At 44.0% G+C, this 23,736-nt stretch overlaps 1 protein-coding gene across 2 annotated transcripts in view; it reads right to left on the bottom strand.

The window, feature by feature from the left end:
- Positions 1 to 23,736, bottom strand: part of AMBRA1 (autophagy and beclin 1 regulator 1) — a 196,217-nt gene that overhangs the window by 82,516 nt on the left and 89,965 nt on the right. Inside the window, exons 10-11 of one of the 2 annotated variants that reach the window (XM_054026730.1) lie at positions 19,932 to 20,012; positions 19,163 to 19,263 (exon numbers count right to left, since the gene is read on the bottom strand). In XM_054026730.1, coding sequence (XP_053882705.1) covers positions 19,163 to 19,263; positions 19,932 to 20,012 — 182 coding nt within the window. Of the gene's footprint in view, positions 1 to 19,162; positions 19,264 to 19,931; positions 20,016 to 23,736 lie in introns of both variants that reach the window. The other variant, XM_054026728.1, reaches the window with a different exon arrangement.

Raw genomic sequence — 23,736 nt, forward strand, 5'->3', positions numbered from 1 at the left:
CACAGTGCACTGAACTTTCAAGAATGCTAAGGAACAGATTTTTTTTTTGGCTTAACTTCATTTGGACCCAGACACAAGGGGAAGTTCACAACCCCTCTTTGCAGCTTTCCAGAAACAGGAGGTGACTTTTAAAATCAAAATGCCAAACCCTCCTGCCACAGCTCTCTCCCTGTTCTGTGAAATCCCGGTGAACTTTAGCTATTGGGAGCCCACTAGTTCATCTGTGCTGTGTGTCAATCGGGCTCCTCCCATTACCAGTTCTGTCCTTTGCAGTGCCTCCACTTTATCCTACTGCTGAGTCTCTTGCATCGTTTCAAAACCCTTCATTAAATGCTGCTAGAAGTCTGCTTTTTAACCTCCACATCTGTGTTTATCCTTTGCACAAAACTGAAGTGAAATATGTGCCTGGCAGGCATTTCCTTTTGTAAAACTCCCTTTCTTTCCCTTTCTGACTTTTCAGAGCATGAAATGTGTCTACTAATCCTAATTGCTTCAGATGGTGAGCCTTGCAAAGGCAGGACAAAGAGGGCAGCCTTTCACCAGTTAGCGTAACCCTGCACAGTGCCTGCACACCCTCCTCTGATTCTAACCAATCGCAGGCCTCCAGAGAGCTTCCCTGTCCTGCTTTGCTGTAATTGATGAGGAGGAAGAGCACAAACTTCCCCATGTTTATTCCTTAGTCAGCTGCATAAAGCTACATTGAAGAAAGTAAGTCACTCTTCCTGGAGTTGTTTCCTTTTCTCCCTGTATGTAGTCCAACAGATTAGTTCATGCAGTCCAGATGATCTGTTCTTGTAGTCAAGGATCACCCGGATGTGAGAATTCCTGTTGGCGTTACCAAGACATTGGTTGGCCAATGTCCTGGAATATAAGTGCCTTGGTGCAAAAACAAAGATCTGAGATTTAGATTTTCTAAGGTGCATCTGTATGACTTAGAAACCCCACAGACACACAAGGCGAGTGAAGTAATATCTTTTATTGGATCAACTAGAAACACCTCAGAAACCCTTACCTTCCTCAGCAAGGAAAGGATCCTGCAGATTCTGCTGCTGCTGTTCCTGGGATATCAGCTGTTCCTGGGAACAGCTTCTGAACCCTCTTCCTCCAGTGTTACCTGTGGTTGGGGGCATGAAGTACTAGGTTCTTTACTAAACTGGCTTGGATATAAAGCGGGTATCTGCAGAGCTGCAGGGCTCTAGGGACAATGAGCGAGACCAGCAGGGCTCTGGCTAGCGACCAAGCCAGGAACTGCAGCGGCAAAAGCAGCAGCATGTCAGGATGCTGCTTGCAGGAGCCAACGCCCAGCCTGGGCAGCTCCTTGGGCGTGGCTGTGCTGCCCGGCCCATTGGGGCAGGCACCAGACTCACAAACAGCTGTCCCTGGTGACACTAGTGCGTGCAAGCAGCTCACATGCTCCCGGACAGAAGTCACACATTGCTGTGTGGACACCACAGTTTTCTCCTACACTTGGAGCAGCCTCTCCAGAGTCCTGAAACCTTACCAAATGATGGCTCTCAGTCCCCAGATCAGAAGGTCCTTCACTTCCTGAGGCTGGTGCTACCTTGCAGAGACAGGAAGTGTCAGCCTAGCCATAGCACCTAGTAGGCCCCATCTAGTCCTCCCCCTACCCAGGAGGCCAATGGAGAAAAGAATTGGTAAGACAACTCCCACCTGTTTATGCTCTCTGTATGTGTGTATATATATCTCCTCAATATATGTTCCATTCTATATGCATCCGAAGAAGTGGGCTGTAGTCCACGAAAGCTTATGCTCTAATAAATTTGTTAGTCTCTAAGGTGCCACAAGTACTCCTGTTCTTCTTTTTTTGGAGAAAAGAATGTAAGGATCAATACTACAAAGCTTTTTCTAGACTAGTTTTAGACCCATGTTCATTGTTTTGAAACAAAACTGTACCACTCTCTCTCTCGTCTGCCTGGAAAGAGAGAGTCAGACAAACTTACTTTCATACCAGAACACACATTCAAGACTAATTTAGAACATACCCCCTGGAGAAACCAGGTCTATAATAAAAATGCTGTTTCAGCCTAGCAATAATAGCAGCGCTGCCATCGCAACACAGAGTACGGGCTAAACACACACAATGGTCGATTATATTTCACAGTTATAATACCCTGAACAGGACAGCTTTGCTCGGGAGATGTTTGCTGACGCTAAATTTACACACATGTAAGGGAAGGTTAAGGCTAAGTCATGTGTCCTCAGGGGAAATGCAACTTCAGTAATAAGAATTCAAGTCCGGACAATGTAAATGCACCTCATACTGTAAACTAACAGTGTCCTGGGGGAAATGAATAGCTGACAGATCGTGTTTATAGAATACATTTTCAGAGAGTACTGTGCTCATTAAGAGCACCTACCCAGTGCAATGGCTCACACGCAGTTGCTCTATCTGCAAGGAAAGCAGTCACTAAGCTTGTCTATGAAACACAAAGCTGGCAGGACAGCACACCGGAGGGAGCAATTTCTGAATCCTCCCCACAGCTCTATAAAGAAAGGGAAAGAAGCCAGTGCAGCAGTTAGGTAGTGAGCAGGGTCAAGTGAGCTGTTTCCTGAGTGGGATGAAGGGAAATGGAGATTGTGAGAAGAGCAGAATGGAGTATACTAGGGAAAAAGCTCGTGATAATGCAATTAATGGCCAGGGGGTAAAACTAGGGCCAATGATAGGAAAGGCGGGAGATAACAGAGGTCGGAAGAGCATCCAGTGAAGAGTGGTTTGTTCAGACTGGATGAGAAGAGGAAGGTGAAAGGGAGTCAGGTTAAATAAACTACCCAGGCTCAAGGTAGCAGGACAAATTAAGATCTTCAAAAGGAAGAGTGTAGCCAATTCCTCATTCAATTTGGTGAGGATCAGAAAGAGGGTGGAGGACAGTTTGGAACAAGACACCAGTGCTTTCTGCAATAACCAGAGAGCAGGCGCTTTGAGACTGCAGCATGGAGGAAGGGAGTTTTAGTGCACAAAAGAGTCTTCCATATCTCAGTGAAGAGCAAATTCCAGAAAAGCTGCTGAGATGTGAACCCTAATTAGTGTGATCTGGGTATCAGAGTGAGCAGCACAGGACTTCGGGAGACTGATGTGGTTACGAGACAATAGAAGGCTAGAGCTGTAGGTCCCAAAACTGACAGTCAGGTGAAGAACAGGGTAGCATTCAAGGGGTTAAATGTTTGGTATCCAAGATCACAGGAGGATGCAGGAGTTCAGGAAGGAGTTACACTGAGTAGATAATATTGAAGTTATCTGCATGCAACAGGTGCCACAACAAAACACAGCCCCGCCCAGTAGGGTCCAATACACTAAAAAGTACAAAAGCAACAATGAGAACAAGAGAGACAGGCACTTTTTTCTTTATTTCAAATTAGGTTAAAAGTCAAAAACCCACAACCGACAAACAAAAGAAGTCAAACCTGAGCTTAGGATGCAGAACAGCAGCTCAGCTAGTCAGCCTGCAGGCCCTGGGCTGAGAGAGGGCCAGATACTTCAAACAGGTTCAACTTTTTTTTAGGGCAGATTTGACCTTAATCTAACAGAATTAGTTCATAATATTTCAAAGGATACCAAGTAAAGTGACACAGCACCATCTGCCGCTACCCAGCAGCTACACTCAGCCAAATCTTCAATCAGGAGTAGATGGCAATTCAGACAGGAGAAATGGGACGATCACAGTTTGTTGACTCACAGCTGAATCCATTAAAATATATGAGTGGGGTTTGGAGCTGGCTGAACTCCATGGTAGATAAGAGCCTCACAAGTAAATGGGAGACCACAGCAGCGCACCAGGATCCCATGCTGACAACAGCAAAGTCTAGAGTACCATGTCACAAGTACCAGTGCTAGTGTGGACCAATGGATAACAAGCACTGGCTCAAGTGAGCCTCATATTCCTGGAGTTGTGTGTGAACTCTCATCCTCTTAGGATGCTTCTCCTACTAGGCCTCAGAGTCTGGGGGGCAGCAGAGCTAGTCCATATCTCACTACATGTGAGAAATGTGAGACAGGCATCCCGCGTATGCTCTGCTCAGGCAGCCAGCTGGAGGGGGTGTGCTATTACCATACTTCCTGGGTTTAGAGAGACAATCAATGCACCCAAAGACTAGAAATCAGTGTGTGCATGCACAAGCGGGGCAGGGGGGACTGAAATATGACTCAACTGATGGTTTGAAAGAGAATGGTCATTAGCTAGCTATGAAGCAGCACCATTGTCATCATAACTAGAACTGAAAATATCAACACAGCCTCCTTTACAGAGGATTCTTCTGCTACAGTTCTGAGCTGTCCTACTGTTATGGCTATTAGCTCCTGAATTATTCTCTGCAGTACTCCCTGCTGGAAAAGGCTGGGACTGCAGTAGTCGATAGCTCCCCACAGCCAGTTAGCTATCATTTTAGAAAACATATGCACCCTGAACATACTACGCAGCAGCATACTGAGATTTCCAGTTCCAATTAGCCATTTAACTAGCAAAGTTTGCACTCTAATATCCTGCTCTTACCTTCATAAGAACATAAGAACGGCCGTACCAGGTCAGACCAAAGGTCCATCTAGCCCAGTATCCGGTCTACCGACAGTGGCCAATGCCAGGTGCCCCAGAGGGAGTGAACCCAACAGGCAATGATCAAGTGATCTCTCTCCTCCATCCATCTCCATCCTCTGACAGACAGAGGCTAGGGACACCATTCCTTACCTGTCCTGGCTAATAGCCATTAATGGACTTAACCACCATGAATTTATCCAGTTCTCTTTTAAACTCTGTTATAGTCCTAGCCTTCACAACCTTCTCAGGTAAGGAGTTCCACAAGTTGACTGTGCACTGCATGAAGAAGAACTTCCTTTTATTTGTTTTAAACCTGCTGCCTATTAATTTCAATTGGTGACCCCTAGTTCTTGTATTATGGGAATAAGTAAATAACTTTTCCTTATCCACTTTCTCCACATCACTCATGATTTTATATACCTCTATCATATCCCCCCTTAGTCTCCTCTTTTCCAAACTGAAGAGTCCTAGCCTCTTTAATCTCTCCTCATATGGGACCCGTTCCAAACCCTTAATCATTTTAGTTGCCTTTTTCTGAACCTTTTCTAGTGCCAGTATATCTTTTTTGAGATGAGGAGACCACATCTATATGCAGTATTTGAGATGAGGGCGTATCATTGATTTATATAAGGGCAATAATACATTCTCAGTCTTATTCTCTATCCCCTTTTTAACAATTCCTAACATCCTGTTTGCTTTTTTGACCGCCTCTGCACACTGCGTGGACATTTTCAGAGAACTATCCACGATGACTCCAAGATCTTTTTCCTGACTTGTTGTAGCTAAATTAGCCCCCATCATATTGTACGTATAGTTGGGGTTATTTTTTCCCATGTGCATTACTTTACATTTATCCACATTAAATTTCATTTGCCATTTTGTTGCCCAATCACTTAGTTTTGTGAGATCTTTTTGAAGTTCTTCACAGTCTGCTTTGGACTTAACTATCTTTAGCAGTTTAGTATCATCTGCAAACTTTGCCACCTCACTGTTTATCCCTTTCTCCAGATCATTTATGAATAAGTTGAATACGAGGACTGACCCTTGGGGAACACCACTAGTTACCCCTCTCCATTCTGAGAATTTACCATTTATTCCTACCCTCTGTTCCCTGTCTTTTAACCAGTTCTCAATCCATGAAAAGACCTTCCCTTTTATCCCATGGCAGCTTAATTTACATAAGAGCCTTTGGTGAGGGACCTTGTCAAAGGCCTTCCACTGTCTCTGGGTCATTGTAAATATACATGTGGAGAGACCTACTGACTGTCTTGGGATTTTCATTAACTGCAGGGGCTGTTTCATTTGTTCTGCTTTAGTCAAAAAAAAAAAAAAAAATTAAATGGGTTTGCATACTGGAAGGCCGAGAACCCACTTTCCAACTTCAGCTACAGATGAAAGCTCTATGCTCTTCTCTCCTTCATCAGCTAAGACAAAGATCAATCTGAAATACTGTCACTGCCATCATATTATAATACTGACAGCAATATAATAGCAATAGCTGAATCAGTGGCAGCTTTGTCCCTCTACCCATCTGCTCTCATTTTGGAACACATTGCCCCCACTTCCTCCTCCAGTGATGATGGCCTTGACTGCCCATTTCTCTGCTTTACCCACAATCATCTTCTCAACTTCTCCCATATTGTCCTTGGTGCACAGAATTCCACACTTGAACCCACTCCCTCAAATCTCTCCTTAACACAAATACCTGCCATGTCTTCAAGAAAAAAAGGGGTTAAGAGGAAGTCTGGTGCAGCTGAAATAATATCACTATATGTAATTTTAGATGCAGCAAAATGTATTTGAATTCCTTTCCCCCCACCTAGCTCATCTTAGGGCTCATCTACACAGGAAATTCAAGGGGAAGTAAGTGCAAAATAGTTAGGGTGTGAATTTAAAGCATGATAGCTGTTCTGCACTAACCGTCTGTGCGGACACTCTTATTCCTTGCTAAGCTTGCCTTTGGTATGATTTAAATTAAGCTTCTTTGGAAGTGGATTAACCTAAACTGCACAAAGGCACGTTTAGTTACAGGTAAGTATGTCCCCATGGGGAATTAGGCTATGTCGACATGATAGTTTATGTCAGCATAACTTATGTCGCTCAGGGGGTGAATAAATCACCCCTCGAGCAATGTAAATTACACCCCCAAAAGCAGGTGTGGACAGCTGCTATGTCAGTGGGAGAACTTCTCCTGCTGACATAACTTCTGCTCATGGGGGTGGGAGTATTTAAGCTGATGGGAAAGCTCTCTCCCGTTGGCTTAGAGAGTTTACAGTGGCACAGCTGCACAAGTACAGCTGCGCCACTGTAAACTCTCTAGTGTAGCCATATCCTAAGTGTACAATAGCTATTCAGCAACAGCTATTCTAGGCTTTTTCCCTAGCCCTAAGATTGTAAAATCCTTGAGAGAATGTGGTGTTCACACAGTGTCCAGCACAAAGGAATCCAGAACCTCACTAGGGCCTCTATGCCATGGCAATACAGATGATGCACAGGGTCCTCATTTAGATGGAACATTAAGTTCCCCTCTTAGTGCTAGATACTCATTATCTGCAACAGTTTTAATACAGAAGCTTGACTTTGCTATTGTGTGTGTTTTGGAAGGAGGTCTGTAGCCTGATTTACTCCTCCAGCTCTGCCCTTGCCAAGACCTTTTTCCAAACAACTCCAGCCTCTGAACATAAAGGGTGATCTTACTAGTGACATACTCTAGGACTTGTCTGCAGGGACGCCCGGGGGGGAGGGGGTGGGAGGGAAGTGGGGCAATTAGTATTCTATAGTATTGCAACTTTTTTTTTATGGAAGGGGCCCCTGAAATTGCTTTGCCCCAGGCCCCCTGAATCCTCTGGGCGGCCCTTCTTGTCTGCAGTATTGTAGCTGTGTTGGTCTCAGGATGTTAAAGATATAAGGTGGGTGAGGTAATACCTTTTATTAGACCAACTTCTGTTGGTGAGAGAGACAAGCTTTCGAGCTTACACAGAGCTCTTCTGCAAGTATGGGAAATATATTAAGCATCAGATATAAATGCAAGGTGGAACAGATTGTTTAGCACAGTGGCTCTCAACCTTTCCAGGCTACTGTGCCCCTTTCAGGAGTGTGATTTGTCTTGCATACCCCAAGTTTCACCTCACTTAACAACTGCTTGCTTACAAAATAGACATAAAACACAAAAGTATCATAGCACACTATTACTGAAAAATTGCTTACTTTCTTATTTTACCATATAATTATAAAATAATCAATTGGAATATAAATATTGTACTTACAATTCAGTGTACGGTATATAGAGCAGTATAAACAAGTCATCATATGAAATTTTAGTTTGTACTGACTTCACTAGTGCTTTTTATTAGCCCGTTATAAAACTAGGCAAATATCTAGATGAGTTGATGTAGCCCCTGGAAGACCTCTATATACCCCCAAGGGTACCTGTACCCCTGGTTCAGAACCACTGGTTTAGCAAAAAGCAGTTAATACATATTTCAAGGGACCATCAAGGTGAAGTGGCCTATTAAATACCTCTCAAGTTATAAGGTGGAAAAGAAAACAAAAAGCTGGTGTGTGTGTGTGTGTGGGGAGAGTGTTAAGTGGGTTATAGATTGTTGAAATAAGCCATAAATCTAGTGTTTCTATTCAGTCTATGATTTTTAATATCTAGCAAAGTTATGAATTTAAACTCCCAGGGAGTTTAATGGATGTGTGGTAGAAATCTATGAGGGAGTTTAAGTCATCTGTCCAAAGGATGAAAATATCTCAGGTATATCATTGGTTCCATGGTGCATATTTTCATCCTCTTGACAGACAACCTAAACTCCCTCATAGATTTCCACCACAACTTCAACAACCACTACTCATCCATTAAATGCTCTAGAACTCTCCCACACTAGCATCAACTCCCTGGACATCACGATCAGCTTCAACAATGGAACCCTGCAGACAACTATATACAAAAAACCCACAGATCACCACACCCTGTCTCACTAAACAGTCCAATTAAAATAATATTACCTCACTCACCTTGACACTCCATGACATTAATCTATTTATCTTAACAAAGAGAAGGTTAAATGGTGATTTAATCACAGTCTATAAATACCTACCTAGGTAAACACAATTTTGACAATGGGCTCTTTAATCTACAATACTATAACAAGACTATGTCTGAAAGTTGAATCTAGATAAATTCAGACTGGAAATAAAGGGCAATTTTTTAACAGTGAGGTTAATTAACCATTGCAACAATTTACCAAGGATTGTGGTAGATTCTCCATCACTGGACATTTTTAAATCAAAATTGGATGTTCTATAAAAGATATCCTCTAATTCAAACAGGAATCAATTCAGGGAAGTCCTCTGGCCTATGTTATACTGCAGGCCAAACGAGATGATCACAATGGTCCCTTCTGGTTTTATAATCTATGAGTAAGAATGGTTCCCTTCCAGATTAGGGTACAGTGACAAACAGTTTCTGGGGTTAGTTGAATGGGAAAGATGCAGGCAAGTAGCGATCAATATTTACAGCACCCCTTAGCTTACATTCATCATCCTGATGCTCAGAACCATACTTCCCTTGATGCTCAGTTTATTGTCTTGGTGGCTTAGAAATGCAAGAACTGATGCCTAATGACATCCCCATCAATTACATGCCTTTTTGCTCACCTAATTCCTCTAACATTTAAAACAAACTCCAGGACTGCAGTCAGAAAGATGTGGTGTTCTATACAGCCAAATTTACACAAGAAAGAAAGTCTATAATCAACACTCAGAACCCTGATTACAGCACCCAATGTGGCCACTGTGTAGCAGTAGAGATTTGGTGGTGTCCTGCATTCTGATGCCCGAGGCTGGATGGAAAATCTCTGTCTGGGGCTGGCCCGGGCTGGACCTTCAGTCCTTTTGTAAATCTGGTTCAGAGATTCTTAAATTAATATTTGAATATACATTTTTACTATTATCTCCTGGCGGCACATCTGTAGCACATTGCCACAAGCCCTAAAGCCCACTGTCCGAATTCACAGCCTCTTTGCATACTACCTTCTGGGGGTTCCACTCTGCCCCTCCTCCTATGAAATCTGAAGACTGTGGGTGATGTCTTATTTTTAAAAGACCCAGCAAGTTATGAGAAAGTACATTTATGGCTGACTAAGTGAGCTTTACCACCCACGGAAAGAGACACACAGCCCCAAGGGACCCTCACCACCCACAGAGAGACGAGCACTGCTGCAAAACGTTACCCCTTCTAGCATACTGATATCTAAGAATACACCACTTTAACAATGCACAGAGAAAGAGCAAGCAATAAACCAGAGCCCTTCACACACGTGAACATTTTCATCTCTCCAAGGCTCACCTCTTGCCAGTCTGAATCTCAGGCCAGCACCAAGTCAGGGCGTGCTACTGTGAAACTCCACATTTGTGCATACACAGCTCCCTGATCACTGTTCCCTGGGGAATCAAGCCAGCCTGAAGGTTGTGACAGGTGAAGAAAGCCACTTGGGCCTCTCCTGTGATGAGCTCACCTTGCAAGTTTGCTTCACTCTGTGACAATGTTCCCCAAATGTTTCATTATGGTATCCCTCTCCCTTTAACTGCCTTCTGCTTGAGTACAATGGCAGGTCAGGTGGTCAAGATGCTTCTGGGAGACTACACCTGAAGAGAGCCTTAGCAATGTTCAGAGCTTCAATCCCAACCCTATTCTGAGCAATTGTGTGTTACACAGGCAGATTGAAGGAGCACAGGACACAGCCTTCAAACCACTGGGAGATGCTGGTACCAACAGCAAAAGAATCCAGAGGTCCTGAAACCAGGATGCAGCAAGACTCCTCATGTTAGTGAAGCTGGAGTAGCTTCTTGGAATACTGTTTCCAGAGCAACCAAGCCAGCTTCTTATGCTCACTTTCATCACTACAGCAGAAGTGAAAAATAATTGAGTTAATTATCAAAGCAGCACCAGCCAGAGCACTACCACTAATTGTCCATTTATTGGGGCTTATAAATAGCCAATTGGAGAGGCATTGGGCTGAAATGTGCCACTTAGGCACATTCACCTGCCCAAATATGCCTGAGTACAGCATAAGGTAAGTGAACACGTAATGGGAAAACCGTGAAGCACTTTGAGATCTACTGAGTTATACCAGAGTTAGAAATAAGAAGGCAGCATGTCTAACAGGTATGGTCCAGTATATATGATTTGGATACAGGAGACCTGTGTTCTAGTTCTATCGCTGACATGCTGAGAGACCTTGGGCAAGTCCCTTCCCCTCTCCAAGCCTCAGTTTCTCTATTGGTATCATGGAGATGACAACACTTACCCACCTTTGTAGAGTACTTTAAGATTTACAGATAAAAACACTAAATAGTTACAGGCAAAGGAGTGGAAGCTTGAAGGGTCCAACATAATGGTAACCTCCTGACTCACTTTATGGCCTTGGGCAAATGATCCAGAATTGCCTCTGTGATCCAGGTTGTAAAATGGGATATGGTACAGTGTCTGGGGTGTGATAATTGAATAGATATTGAGCCTTTCACCTTGGCCACTGATTCCAGTCAAGCACAAGCTGAAAGTGAACATAAGTCATTACTAAGGTTAAGACTTTGTCATGATTATTTTTAGTAAAAGTCCCAGACAGGTCACCGGCAATAAACAAAAATTCACGGAAGCACATGACCTGTCTGGGACTTTTGCTAAAAATAATGGGTGGGGGTGTGCATGTGTGTGAGCTGACAGGGGGAATGACGGAAGCCTGACACGGGAGGAGATGAGAGCCCAAGCCATGCCGCGGGGAGCGGGTGGGGTGTTTGCCCAGCACCTGCCATAGCCGCATCTGACAGCACCAGGGCCACCCATGGCAGCTGAGAGCTCCAGGGTGCCCTGCCACCCGCGGCCGATGGCTTGGAACTCTGGGTTAAACTCCACTGCCTGAGCAGCTTGGTCCTCCAGCTTGGAGCTCTGGGTGCCTCCGCCACAGCTGCGTGCTGCCCCAATGTAACCCTGGTGGCTCAGAACTCTGGGGTTGGTGGCTTAGAGTGCCGGGGGGTCCCCAGCTGCCTGCAGGGCCAGTGGCTTGGAACTCTGGGGTCCCCCTGCTGCAGCTGACAGCTCCGGGGTCCCTGCTGCAGGGCCAGTGTCTGGGAGCTCAGGGACGAGAGGATGAGAGCTGCGGGGTTCCCACCCGGCTGGTTGGAGAATGAGGAAAGCTTGTACTACCACTGCTTGCTCTTGGGATAAGTAGAGCTGTTCAGTGTCTGGGTAGCACGCTTCACCAGCACTAAATTCACTCAAATATTTAAAATGTTTGTATCTCACAACTCAACAGGAAGCCACACTGGGAGACCAAGCTCTCCACTAAAACCAGGGTTCAGAGTCCAGGGATACAGGCTAACCCTGTCAGCAGGGTCTCACAAACTCTAACATAAGCTGTTTGTTTTCATCCAAAGGAAATTGTTAAATTCATTGAGCTGCACACATGACAGGGCAGATGCTCATTAAGATAAAAGACAAGGTTTATGTGGATTCTGTGCTTTCAGCCAATGGACTCCACATGTAGGTCCTTTGTTGAGTAACAGGACTATCAATAAGCTGGTGTTACCTTTCAGGATTTTAAGAGTGTGGGAAGCTGAGAAAATACACGTGATCCTGTGCTATTTGGCAAACATTGATTTCTTTTCTTCAGGAGTTTCCACAGAACTGAAACAGAAGTGTTTTTCTGTTCCGTTCCTCTGTCAATATCGCGCTGCTCAGGTAATTGGCATAAAGCCGGTACAGGGAGTTCACACAGGCAAACATGGGGCTTTAAGTGTTTGGTGACGGGGTTAGATTTTCTAGGTATTTATTGATTTTTAAATGGATATTTGAATCTACAATTGCTTCCCACCAACTCAGTTTCTCCCCCACCTTACTTGACAGTGCACTGTTCAAGTTCTGACTCAGAGTGAGGAAGGCTCTGCAAAGAAAGCTGCTGGTCAGAAATGTTCAGACCGGGGTGGAGGGGTATGGGGGGTGGGAGAGCAAGTAGGCAATATAACACTAACACTGCGAGCTCCAGGAAGGTGTGTTAAACATCCTTGATTGGGGCACGACAGACCATATTAGGTCATTGCACTAGTTCCCTGGCTGCTCTCTTTGATAGAGACAACGTTTTTCCTCATCCCATAAAGCAGCTCCTCACCTGAGGAACATGAACATTTTAGGATGAATGCCTGCTAGCTAGGGCAGAGGGAAGATTGCCCAGAGGATTGGAAATAGTATTGTGAGAAGACTAACATCCTTGTGCCACATACTACACTACAAATGGGTTGAGGGGAGTCTATGAAAATAGAAGCCAACTGTTCTCATTTCAAGATAGCTCCCTAGCTGGACTGCTCCCATGTGCCACAGGATTCACTTTACAGGCTTTTCCTCAGAGGCACAGTTCCCACCATGAGCTCAGAGTTCATGCTGATTCTCCTATGCATATTGGTTGGATAGGGAAGAACTAGAGTCCAAAGGGCCAGTGAGATCCCTCACCATCCTGCTAAGAGTTTTAAAAGAGCTGACCGAAGAGCTCTTTGGACCATTAATTAGGCTTTTCAATAAATCTTAGAACATTGGGAAGTTCCAGTGAACTGGAAGAAAGCTAATGTTGTGCAAATATTTAAAAAGGGTAAACAGGACAACCTGACATCTATGCTGAGCAAAATATTGGAGCAGCTGATACAGGACTCCATCAATAAAGAATTAAAAGAGGATATAATTAAGGCTATCAAATAAATGTTTATAGAAGATAGATTTTGTCAAACTAATAACATTTTTTAATGAAATTACAAGTTTAGTTGATAAAGGTAATAGTGTTTATGTAATAATATTCTTAGGGCAAGCTTACAGGGTGCAGTAATGTGCTCTACGGGAGTATGATTTTGAAAGTGCATGAATGTGTTGCTTATTAATTGGCCCAGGTAGACCCTGCTGGTGCACATTAAAAGCTCTCTAGTGCGCTTTAACAAAACGCTGCTTCAAACAGCACTATATTAGAGTGCACTAGGGAACATTTAGTCCGCACCAGCAGGGCCAGTGCTGGTCAAATGGGCCAATTAATGCACAACACAATAGTGCACTTTGGAAATCACTGCTCCCCCGTAGTGTACATTACCCCATCCTGTAGACGTGCTGTTAGGTTTCTGGAAGGCGTTTGACTTGGTAATGCACGACATTTTAAGAAACTAGAATAATATGAAACAACATGGCACACATTAAATTGATTATAAACTGGCTGATAGCTCTCAAAACATAAATTGTGAACTGGGAATCATCATCAAATGGGTGTATTTCTAGTGGGGCCTGCTGGGATCGATTCTTGGTCCTACTCTATTTAACATTTTTATCAGTGACCTGGAAAAAAGAAAAAATCACCACTGAAAGTCTGCAGATTACACAAAGATTAGGGGAATGGGAAATAATGAAGAGGACAGGTCATTGATACAGAGAAATCTTCAACGCCTGATAAACTGGGCTCAAACTCATGTGAGTTTTAATGTGGCCAAATGTAAAGTCATATCTAGGAACAAAGAATGCAGGCCGTACTTACAGAATGGGGCCTCTATCCTGGGAAGCCATGACTCTGAAAAAGACTTGGGTGTGGTGGTGGACAATCAGCTGAACATGAATTCCTAGTTCAAAGTTGTGGCCAAAAAAAATAATGTGATCCTTGACTGCATAAACAGGGGTCTATATCGAGCAAGAATACGTAGGTTGTATTACCACTGGTGTGACCACTACTGGAATGCTGTGTCCAGTTCTGGTGTCCACAATTAAAAAAAGATGTTGATAACTTTGAGAGGGTTCAGAGAAGAGCCATGAGAACGACTGGAAAATATGCCTTACAGAAAAAGACTCAAAGAGCTCACTCTTCAGCTTAACCTTCTCTTTGTTAAAGCGTGACTTAAATCACAGTCTATAGGTATCTACATGGGGAACAGAAATGTGATAATACAGAGTTCCTCAATGGAGCAAATACACCAAATACAAGATCCTATGGCTGGAAGCTGAAACTAGACAAATTCAGACTAGAAATAAGGTGCAACTTTTTAACAGTGAAGGTAATTTACCATTTGAACAATTTACCAAGTGTTATGGTGGATTCCCCCATCACAGAAATGTTTAAATCATGACACAGTATTTTTCTAAGAGACACACACTAGTTCAAAGAGGAATGAATACAGAGAAGGGGGGAGGGATAGCTCAGTGGTTTGAGCATTGGCCTGATAAACCCAGGATTGTGAGTTCAATCCTTAAGGGGGCCATTTAGGGATCTGGGGTAAAAATCTGTCTGGGGATTGGTCCTACTTTGAGCAGGGGGTTGGACTAGATGACCTCCTGAGGTCCCTTCCACCCCTGATATTCTATGATTCTATGATAAGTCCTATATCTTATGTAATGCAGGAAGTCAGACTAGATAACGATGGTCCCTTTTGGCCTTATAATCTAGGAGATTTTTTTTCCAGATTGCTGCAAAGCCAAGCTGGTTCAGCAGGGATATTCCAAAGGTGTTCAGTGACCAACTGGCATGTCTCATTCAGAAGGCGTTTCCCTTCTAAAGTGGTTGGCAACAGAGAAAGCAAAACAACTACACAGACCTTTCCTGCTCAGAGGATCGGAGGCAAGTCTGTGGGAGATGGGCATTCCTGGAAGAGCCATAAATTTTCCATGCATGAGGTGTAAACATCTGAAGGATTTAGAGATGAATTTATTAATCTCCCACTTCCCTTTCATCTCTAAACTCATTCAATTTGCAGACAGGAGCTCATCTCCTCCAACTCCATCCTAGACCCTCTCCTATCTGGCTTCCTCCCATTGCACCCCATTGAAACCACTCCCACTGAAGTCTAACGACCGCTTTCTAGCCAAATCTAAGAACCCGTACTCCACCCTCACCTTTATTGACCATCAGCTGCCTTCAACACAGATGACTGTGTTCTTCTTGGAATCTTGTCCTCCCTTGACTTCCATGACTCTTCCCTCTCCTGGTTCTCCCTCCTACTTCTATAATTACTCCTTCAACATGCCCTCCATAGGTTCCTCCTCATTCCCTCTTCAACCTTCTGTGGGGGCTCCACAGGGGACCAATGACACAGTCTTTCCTTTCTCCGGCTTATCTCTGAGTTATCTCATCTACAAACAAATTAAACTACCATTTCTATGCTGATGATTCACAGCTCTACCTCTCTACTGCAGACTAATTTCTTTCGGTCCAAACTAAAATCTGACATTTTGTGGATGTCTAGCCATCAGCTCAAGTGAAACATGGCTAAAATTGTTCTTCCCCTCCACGCCCACCACACTACCTCCTTTCTCAACCCCGGTGACACCACCACCATCCTGCCTGTTAACTCAGGCCCGTAACATGGGTGTTACCTTCAACTTGGACCTCACTGTAGGTTCTCACACCCAGGCTGTGTCTAAATCTTGTTGATTCTTTCTGCAGAAGACCTCTAAGATTTAGCCTTTTCTGTCTACCCACAAAACTAATTCTCCTGTACAAGCATCATCTCACATTTCGATTACTGCAATATTCTTTTCTTTGGCCAAATGCAGTCTTACCCCACTCATATCCATTCAGAATGCTGCTGCAAAGATCATTCTCTTACCCCATCACTTTGACCATGTCACCCCTCTTTCTGAATCCCTCCACTGGATCCTCCTTTTCTATCACATCAAACATAAGTTGCTTGTCTTCACTTTCAAGGCCCTTCATAGTCAATCCCCACCTTAGTTATCTCTCACTCGCTACTGAAATGTAGACTCCTGCCTCTGATCAGCCTCTGAAGCCCTCCAACCCCCCACTTTTCTTACATTTTTCAAACAAGCACATTTGTGCTTTCTCTCATGCTGCCCCCCATATGGGAGAAGCTCCCCATAAACATCCACAGAGTTAACCACATTATCCACCTTAAAACTCTTCTCTGCTGTAACACCTACAAAAAACTTAACAACAGTTAGACAGCTGGTGCATCGAGACCACAGCCTATCATGCTGACCAATACTGTCTCACTGTTTCCTTGATTTTCTGGTCTATCTGTCCATAGCCACCTGTGGCCTCTTGTCTTGCCTCTTAGATGGTAAAAACTAGTTGGGCATGTCTACACAGCAATTCAATACTTGCAGCTGGCCAGGTCAGCTGACTTAGGCTCAGAGGGCTCAGGCTGCAGGGTTGTAAAATTGCGGTGTAGACATTTGTGCTCAGGCTGGAGTCCAAGCTCTGGGACCCCGTGAATGGGAACGGTCTTTTGTTCTAGTGTAGACATACCTTTTGGGGCAGACACAAGTCTTCTGTTCTTTGTACAGCGCCTAGCACAATGGGGTTCTGGTCTTTGACTAGGCCTCCTAGATGCTACAATAATACAAACAACAAATAGGCAGGGTCTTGGGTATTAACTGGTCAGGAAATTTGCACAGAAGCTACCCCATCCTGGAACAGTGTTAAAGAATATAGGTTTCAGGGTTTTCACAAAAAAGTATGCTCCAAGCCTTCCATACTTGATACAACTATAAACCAATGCAGCGTGGCCTTCCCAAGTCAGCAGGCATCCTGAAACAATAGCTCTGAGCAGTGTGAACTGGTCTTTTATCTCAAATATTAAAATTCAGAGCGAATACTCCATTGTGTTAACACTCAGCTATTTCACTGCTAATCGTTTTAGCAAAAATAATGAGTGAATGTGCTTATTCCACAATTCCAAGCTCCCTCCAGTTCCAAAAGCCCCCTGGGCCTGCAGCTAAGTTTCGACCTCCACCAATTTCTATAAAGCAGTTACTTGTTAACACTTAAATCTGTGGTATGTCAAAAACTGAAAATGAGGAGGGAGTAAAATAAACTGAATTCAATATTAAAACAAACACCACAAGGAGCCGCTGCACTGATGGGATGTAGCATTTCAATTAAAATCACTCAATAAAAACTCCACTGTGGAAGTGACTTGGACTTGCAGCACAATTTCCAGTCTGATGCACTGGAATGCTGCAGAAACCAAGGAGCCTTGCCATAGAATTTAGGTCCATCTTGCCATGGAATAGACTGGGATGGACCTTGGTCATTGGGAGATTTAGTGGAGGAGCTGTAAACACCTTGCTTGCTTCGCTTAATGAAGTCTCTGTGATAGGGTGCTGCAGCTTTTACATATGAATTGTGGGGTTAAGTTTTCTGCACTGAGAGAGGCTTGGGCTCTTGCACTGGATTACTGTCCATCAGAACAGCATGAAGAAAGAGGAAGCAGAATAAATAAAAGGAGTCATTGAAAGCCAGGAGCAAACTGACTGCTTCTCTTAAAGCTAAATGCCAGGAAAAGATAGAATGCTCCTCAGCTGCTGGGAAAGAGGTGCTGTGCAGGGAGGGCTGAAGGCAGATGAATCCAACAAAGCCCCACTACAGAAGAGTTCTGCAGTGTTGCCTGGCAGCAAGTAATTATCTGCCAGTGAGCTGTTTCCAGAAGCCGACAGCCAAATTCCACACAAGCAACAGTCATGAGGAAAGTATGTGCGTCAGCTAAATGCTACAAGCTGGCTCCCCTGCTCATCAGGTAGTGGGATGGAGGTGCTCCATAGCCTGGGCTTTCGCTACTCTTGCAATTGTTGCGACAGGATGACTAGGAGGCAAGTATTGTCTTGGCTGAGTGTCCAAGTGAGATACAAAGATCCAGGAGACAGTTCTGGATTTTACAGATGACAATGAGGTTTTAAAAGGCTACACTGGCACATTATACTATATAGCCACGCAAAATACAGGGGCTCTCCCCACGCAGGTAGCCTCTGCCTGAACACGCCACAATGAGAGAGAAAGACTAGATGGGAGACCATGCTCCTTCCAGGGGGCGTTTATGTCTTTCCCGCATGTGCCCCATTGCCAATAGTAGCAGCAGCCAATGGATCTCCATCTGGCAGATACATAGATACCCGCCTTCCCCTTATCCAAAAAAAGCCTTTCCACTGCTGGTACTAATCACAGAGCAGCTCAGACGCCACCAAGAAGCACCCTCAAGAATTATACCATCTATCATATAAAACTGTTTCATTCACAGGCTGCCAAAGCCCCACTCCTCTTCCCCTCCACCCCCGCCTGCCCTTTAAGGCTCCCAAATGCCTGTAGGCTGTATGTGGTGGCAGCCGAGGTTTTAACACGCACTTATTAGGATCCTAATTGAATCCCGCGCTCCCTTGTGAGTGGCTTGCCAGCCGGAACATGAACAAGGCACCCTATAATTCAATTAGAAGGACCTGCAGCAAGCTGATCATTAGGCTGTCAGTTTGCTTTAAAAAAAAAAAAAAAAAAAAATTCAGATTGGGGAGGGAATTAAACATCAGGAGAATTATTAAATTCCCCCCTGCCTTAGGGGAACCTCAGCACAGAGCCTAATATGCACTCAAAGTATGGTATCTGCAACTTCTAGGTACTTGTATGAACCCCATCACTATAGTATCTAGTTCCACATCCTCTGCTGGCTCAGGAGGTTTATATACCAATACCAGGATGGACACAGACGTCTCATAGGTTCTTTTTCCAGGCTGACCTGCTATGCGCAGACTATGGAGAGAATCCCACCTAGCACAGGTCACTGTATTCCAGAAGAGGTATTTTTTTTACCTGCCAAGACCCGGTTAACAGAGGAGTGGGTGGCCAACCCTGGCTGTCCGCGTTCATGGAAAATCCCAGCATAAGGTAAGTACTCTGGCAGCAAGAAACGCCTAAAGAAAGAGAGTGCATACTGTGAGAAACACCCCACACACTGAGAAAAAACCTCCAATGTGTTGTCAGGAAACTGAGGCTCTAGTCCAGGAATCCCATCTAATTTGGGCGAGCAGTACTGGGCTCTGGGACCCTAACAGGGGGGAAAGGGAGGTCAAAGAGAGGAGCCCAGTCATCTGAGTGCTCCATCCAGCAGAAAAATGGCATGTCATGGCTCAGGAGCACAAACCCTCCCCTGCACCACCACATGCTCCATCCAGCCAAGATGGAATTGAAGACCTGCTGAGCTATACCAGCAATCTAATCCCCATCTCCTCTCTTCCCTACACCTTCATCTTTGACCCAGTATGCTTCACTGAGAATCCCCATCAGATTTTCTCCTCCTTTCCATTTTGGCTCCACACTACAGCCATCGATTTCCAGTTAAGAAAGCTCAGGACAGGGCTCTGGGAAATGTGGCTATGAAAGCTAATCACACTAATCTCACCCTCTCTTTTCCAAGAGGAGGGCCAGACATCCACAGTAGTCCCAGACACAGATAACCAAGTTCACATCAGATCCGTGCAAGCAAATGAATCTGAGCCTCTGACATGACAACAGAGAGCTCTGTTGTAAGTGGCAATGCCAAGCTTCTATCCCATTCCCCAGATGGGTGTACAGGTCTCACCTGGGGACGAAGCGCCCAAGTGACGGTGCAGACATACGGGCGTTCCGGGGAGCTCGGTGCCTTGATCTGTCTCCATTGTCCCTTCAGTAAAACAAAAAAAATTGCACATTAAAATATACACATAAGAAGACAAGGCCCCAGGAAAGAAGTACCTGCAATCTTAATTTACCACATTGTGTAATGCCAGAGAGCTCCAGGGTACCATCAGCTCAAGCTATCTGCCTTCAACATTCTGTATTCCCAAAGCAACCTTCACCAACAATCTCAAAGTGATTCACACACACCAAGCCTCTTGTGTTTCATAGTTCATCTCCTGAGGTGCTAGTACAGGACTGTTCCCTGCAGTCTATTCTTCACTGTTTTGTCGTGGACAGTTTTAAATTATTCCATATCCCACAGTGAGTTTTCCAGATGAGACAGAAAAAAGAAACAGTCCCAACTAGGAATTCACCCCCCTCAAAACAACTCATTTCTATCTGCAGCACAAAAGGAGGGCTTCAGGTATTCCTTGAAGAATGGACAAACGATCCCCCTTTTCCTCACAAGTCTTAAGCCACACAGCTTAATATATTAGACTAATATGGCAAGGAAGATAGTGAAGAGTCACAAAAGGACCTGGACTCTCTCTCTGACCCCAAAGTCTGCTCCGAAATGAACTACTGGGATGGTTCTATTCCCAATTCTGAGCTTGACCTGTTGCATGACCATGGTTAAGTCTGTTCTCTGCCCTGGGTCCCAGATCCTTATCTGTAAATGGGGATAATACTTGGCTACCTCCCAGTGAGTTGTGAAGAGAAGCTAATGTGTGCAGAGCACTTTGGAAGCAAGAAGCTTCAAGGGCTACACATCCTCATTCCTAGAGTCTTTGGAATATTAAGTCTTTTTCTGATGCAACAAACCTGGTAGCAGCAAATTCCTAACCCACTCCAGCAAGCTGTGCGTGTAATTTCTTTTTAACAGTAAGCAAGGAAATGTGGGCTGAGAAGAAGGGTCCATTACGTGGCTGTTTCCCACTCATTTGAAGAGCCAGGAACAGAAGAGCAGAGGTTGCACTCCACAGCTCATTAGCATCTTAAACTTTACTTCATCAAAATCAAATCTAAAACAAAGCCCAGAAAAGGAAATCCAACCATTTCTCTCCCCATCTGCCTGAACAGTCTGCAGTTGTAGTGCTTGGCCACATAGCTAGATCTCAGCGCATAGTTTATATGTGACCAGCAGGGCTCCTGTCATCTGCAAAGGAAAACAAGTTGCTGTTCTTGTCTCCCATTGACTAAGAGGCCTCCTGGCCATTAAGAAGCAGATCAATAGCAGAAAGAACGCTGCGGAGTTTCTCCATCAAAGATGATATATGTCAGCACTCAACTTCATTCTCTTGCCAAAGAGAAAAAAAACCCAGCTATTCCCCCACCACTACCACCCTCCAGTCTTGTCTCACTGTGCGGGGAGGGAGAGAAGAAGAAGCTGTTGAGGAACAGGGAGTAATATGCACAAAGACCACTGCATACAGCTAATGCTATTAAAAAGCCAAGACAAATCTGCTTTTTTAAACTCTTAAAGCCTCAAACCATGCTGGGAGCTTGGCAATGAGCGAAGAGAGGCAAAACTAGCCCAGAGAGAACCCCTTAGACCAGCAACATGGAGGCATCCACTGGAGTTAGAAGCTGCTTTTTGCAGAGGAGAATCGCAGCGAGAGAGAAATCAGCAGGCGGCACCCTGCAAAACTCTGCATCTAAAAATATTTCTCTAGCAGGTTTTAAAGGAATGAGAAATTAATTCAGGCTGGCAGAAATAAAGGGAGAAAAAAAATAAAAAAGGATGCAAATGCCCATAGCCACCTCTCCATGCAGGTTCGGAGACCTAAAGCACCACAGTGACTAATAATTATTCATTCTGATTTTTAAAATGCTTTCTGGATGCTGCTGGCACCCATGCAAATATCATAAAAATAATTCAGTGTCTTAAACACAAACTTCAAAATCCAACCAGATACCTCAGAGCTCTCCTACCATGCCACATCAACCAATTCATTCCTCTCTCCTCCCCGGCACAGAAATAGCTTGAGAGAAGAGATAGGCCTTGTAATGTGGCCTGAAAGTAAAGAAACAAGAGTTCTAGTGAATTGGCAGGTAAAGCAAATTCTACAGTTTCAAACCACCTGCCCCAAGTGTGCCCGGACTCCAGGTAACAGGATTTGGGATAAGAAAAGAAAAGCAGACTATATTCCCAAAGAATGCTGATGATTCCCATTTACTGTAGTCCCTGAAGAAAAAGAACAAGATGATTAAAGGATGAGATGGACAGCCTAGGAGGAGAGGAAAGAAGAGGAATATTACAAGCAGACACCATCTAGTTAGATTTACTAATTTACAGAATCTTTACCTAATCCCATGCTCATCATCACATATTGAATGCCTCTGTGTTACCCGAGCGCCTTCATCTACTGCTGAAAAGCTGGAGCAGCTGGTGTTACCCTGATGCTAGCTGAAGATTATTCCTGCACCTTCTAAAAAGGAGATAAAAAAGCCTACAGATTGGTAAAGATGGATGGTGCTTTCTGTGTTATTTCTGTACCATATATGCTCCGCTTACAGAGAGCAGATGTTAACACGACTGCATGCCAACATGAAGTAGTGCTGCCAGGAATGAAACAAGTTTCCAATAAAGTTCTCCAAAGTACTAGTGGGACTTTATATTCTATACCAGTAACTTGAGTTCCAGCTCAGCTTTGAATTTTCTGTCTTTGTGTCAGCTACTTATTAGACTCACCGGCTACCATGGCTGAGCAGCAGGAAGATTTACAATGCTCAGTTTCATAGCAAAACGCACAACTTGAATAAGTGGATCCCTTCTATATAAAAAGCAGTTACTCCCCTGAAATCAACCCAATATCTTCCCTGCCAAAGAGGGGAAAAAAAGGAAACAAAAAGGTGCTGCCTTCCCCAGTGTCAGGATCTGGGCTATGTAACAAGGCCATGCCAACAAACAATGAAAAATGTAGCTGAAGTCGACGTACTTAGATCTACTTACTGCAGGGTCCACACTACACTATGTTGGCGGGAGACGCTCTCCCGTTGACTCCCCTTGCGCTTCTCATTCAGGTGGAGTACAGGAGTTGACGGGAGAGCAATCTGTGGTCGATTTAGTAGGTCTTCACTAGACCCGCTAAATCGATCACTGATGCATCGATCCCCCGGTAAGGGTAGACAAGCTCTGATATAAACAGATAAAAGCAGATTTGAAAAAAAATGAACTACAAATTCATGCATGTAAAGAAGGAAATTAGTTAACTTACCAAACTAAGCCATTTTTAAAAAAGCATTAAGAACTGGGCAGTTACCAAGACACTGGAGAAAAGCAAAACGTAATCGAGATATTCAGGAAAGGGAAGAAGAGCGATCCTAGTAATTACTATCCTGCACATTTAAGTTCACAGCTTAATAAAACAATCAAATAAAAAAAAATCTCTAAAGGTTTAGGATGGGATTGACAAAAGCACTCTACGTTGGTCTAACTGCTCCCATTAACTGCAATGGGACTAGAATTAGGTCAACACTGAACACTTCTGAAAATCCCATGTAAGTTTATTAGGAGGTATAAGCAGTAACCAAACAGGCTTATAAATATCAAATCATGCCAGATAAACCTAATTGCTTTTTAGAGAATTACTAAATTAGCAGATCAAGACAATGTGGTAGAGGTACTAACTAAAACCCTTATTTAGAGCATTTTATACTGTGTTTCACAAAATCTAATTTAAAGAGTTAGATCAAATTCGTTTATAATGTAATCATATTTAAATTTC

The sequence above is a fragment of the Malaclemys terrapin genome, chromosome 4, assembly GCF_027887155.1.
Source record: "Malaclemys terrapin pileata isolate rMalTer1 chromosome 4, rMalTer1.hap1, whole genome shotgun sequence".
In the NCBI taxonomy this organism is placed as follows: domain Eukaryota; kingdom Metazoa; phylum Chordata; order Testudines; family Emydidae; genus Malaclemys; species Malaclemys terrapin.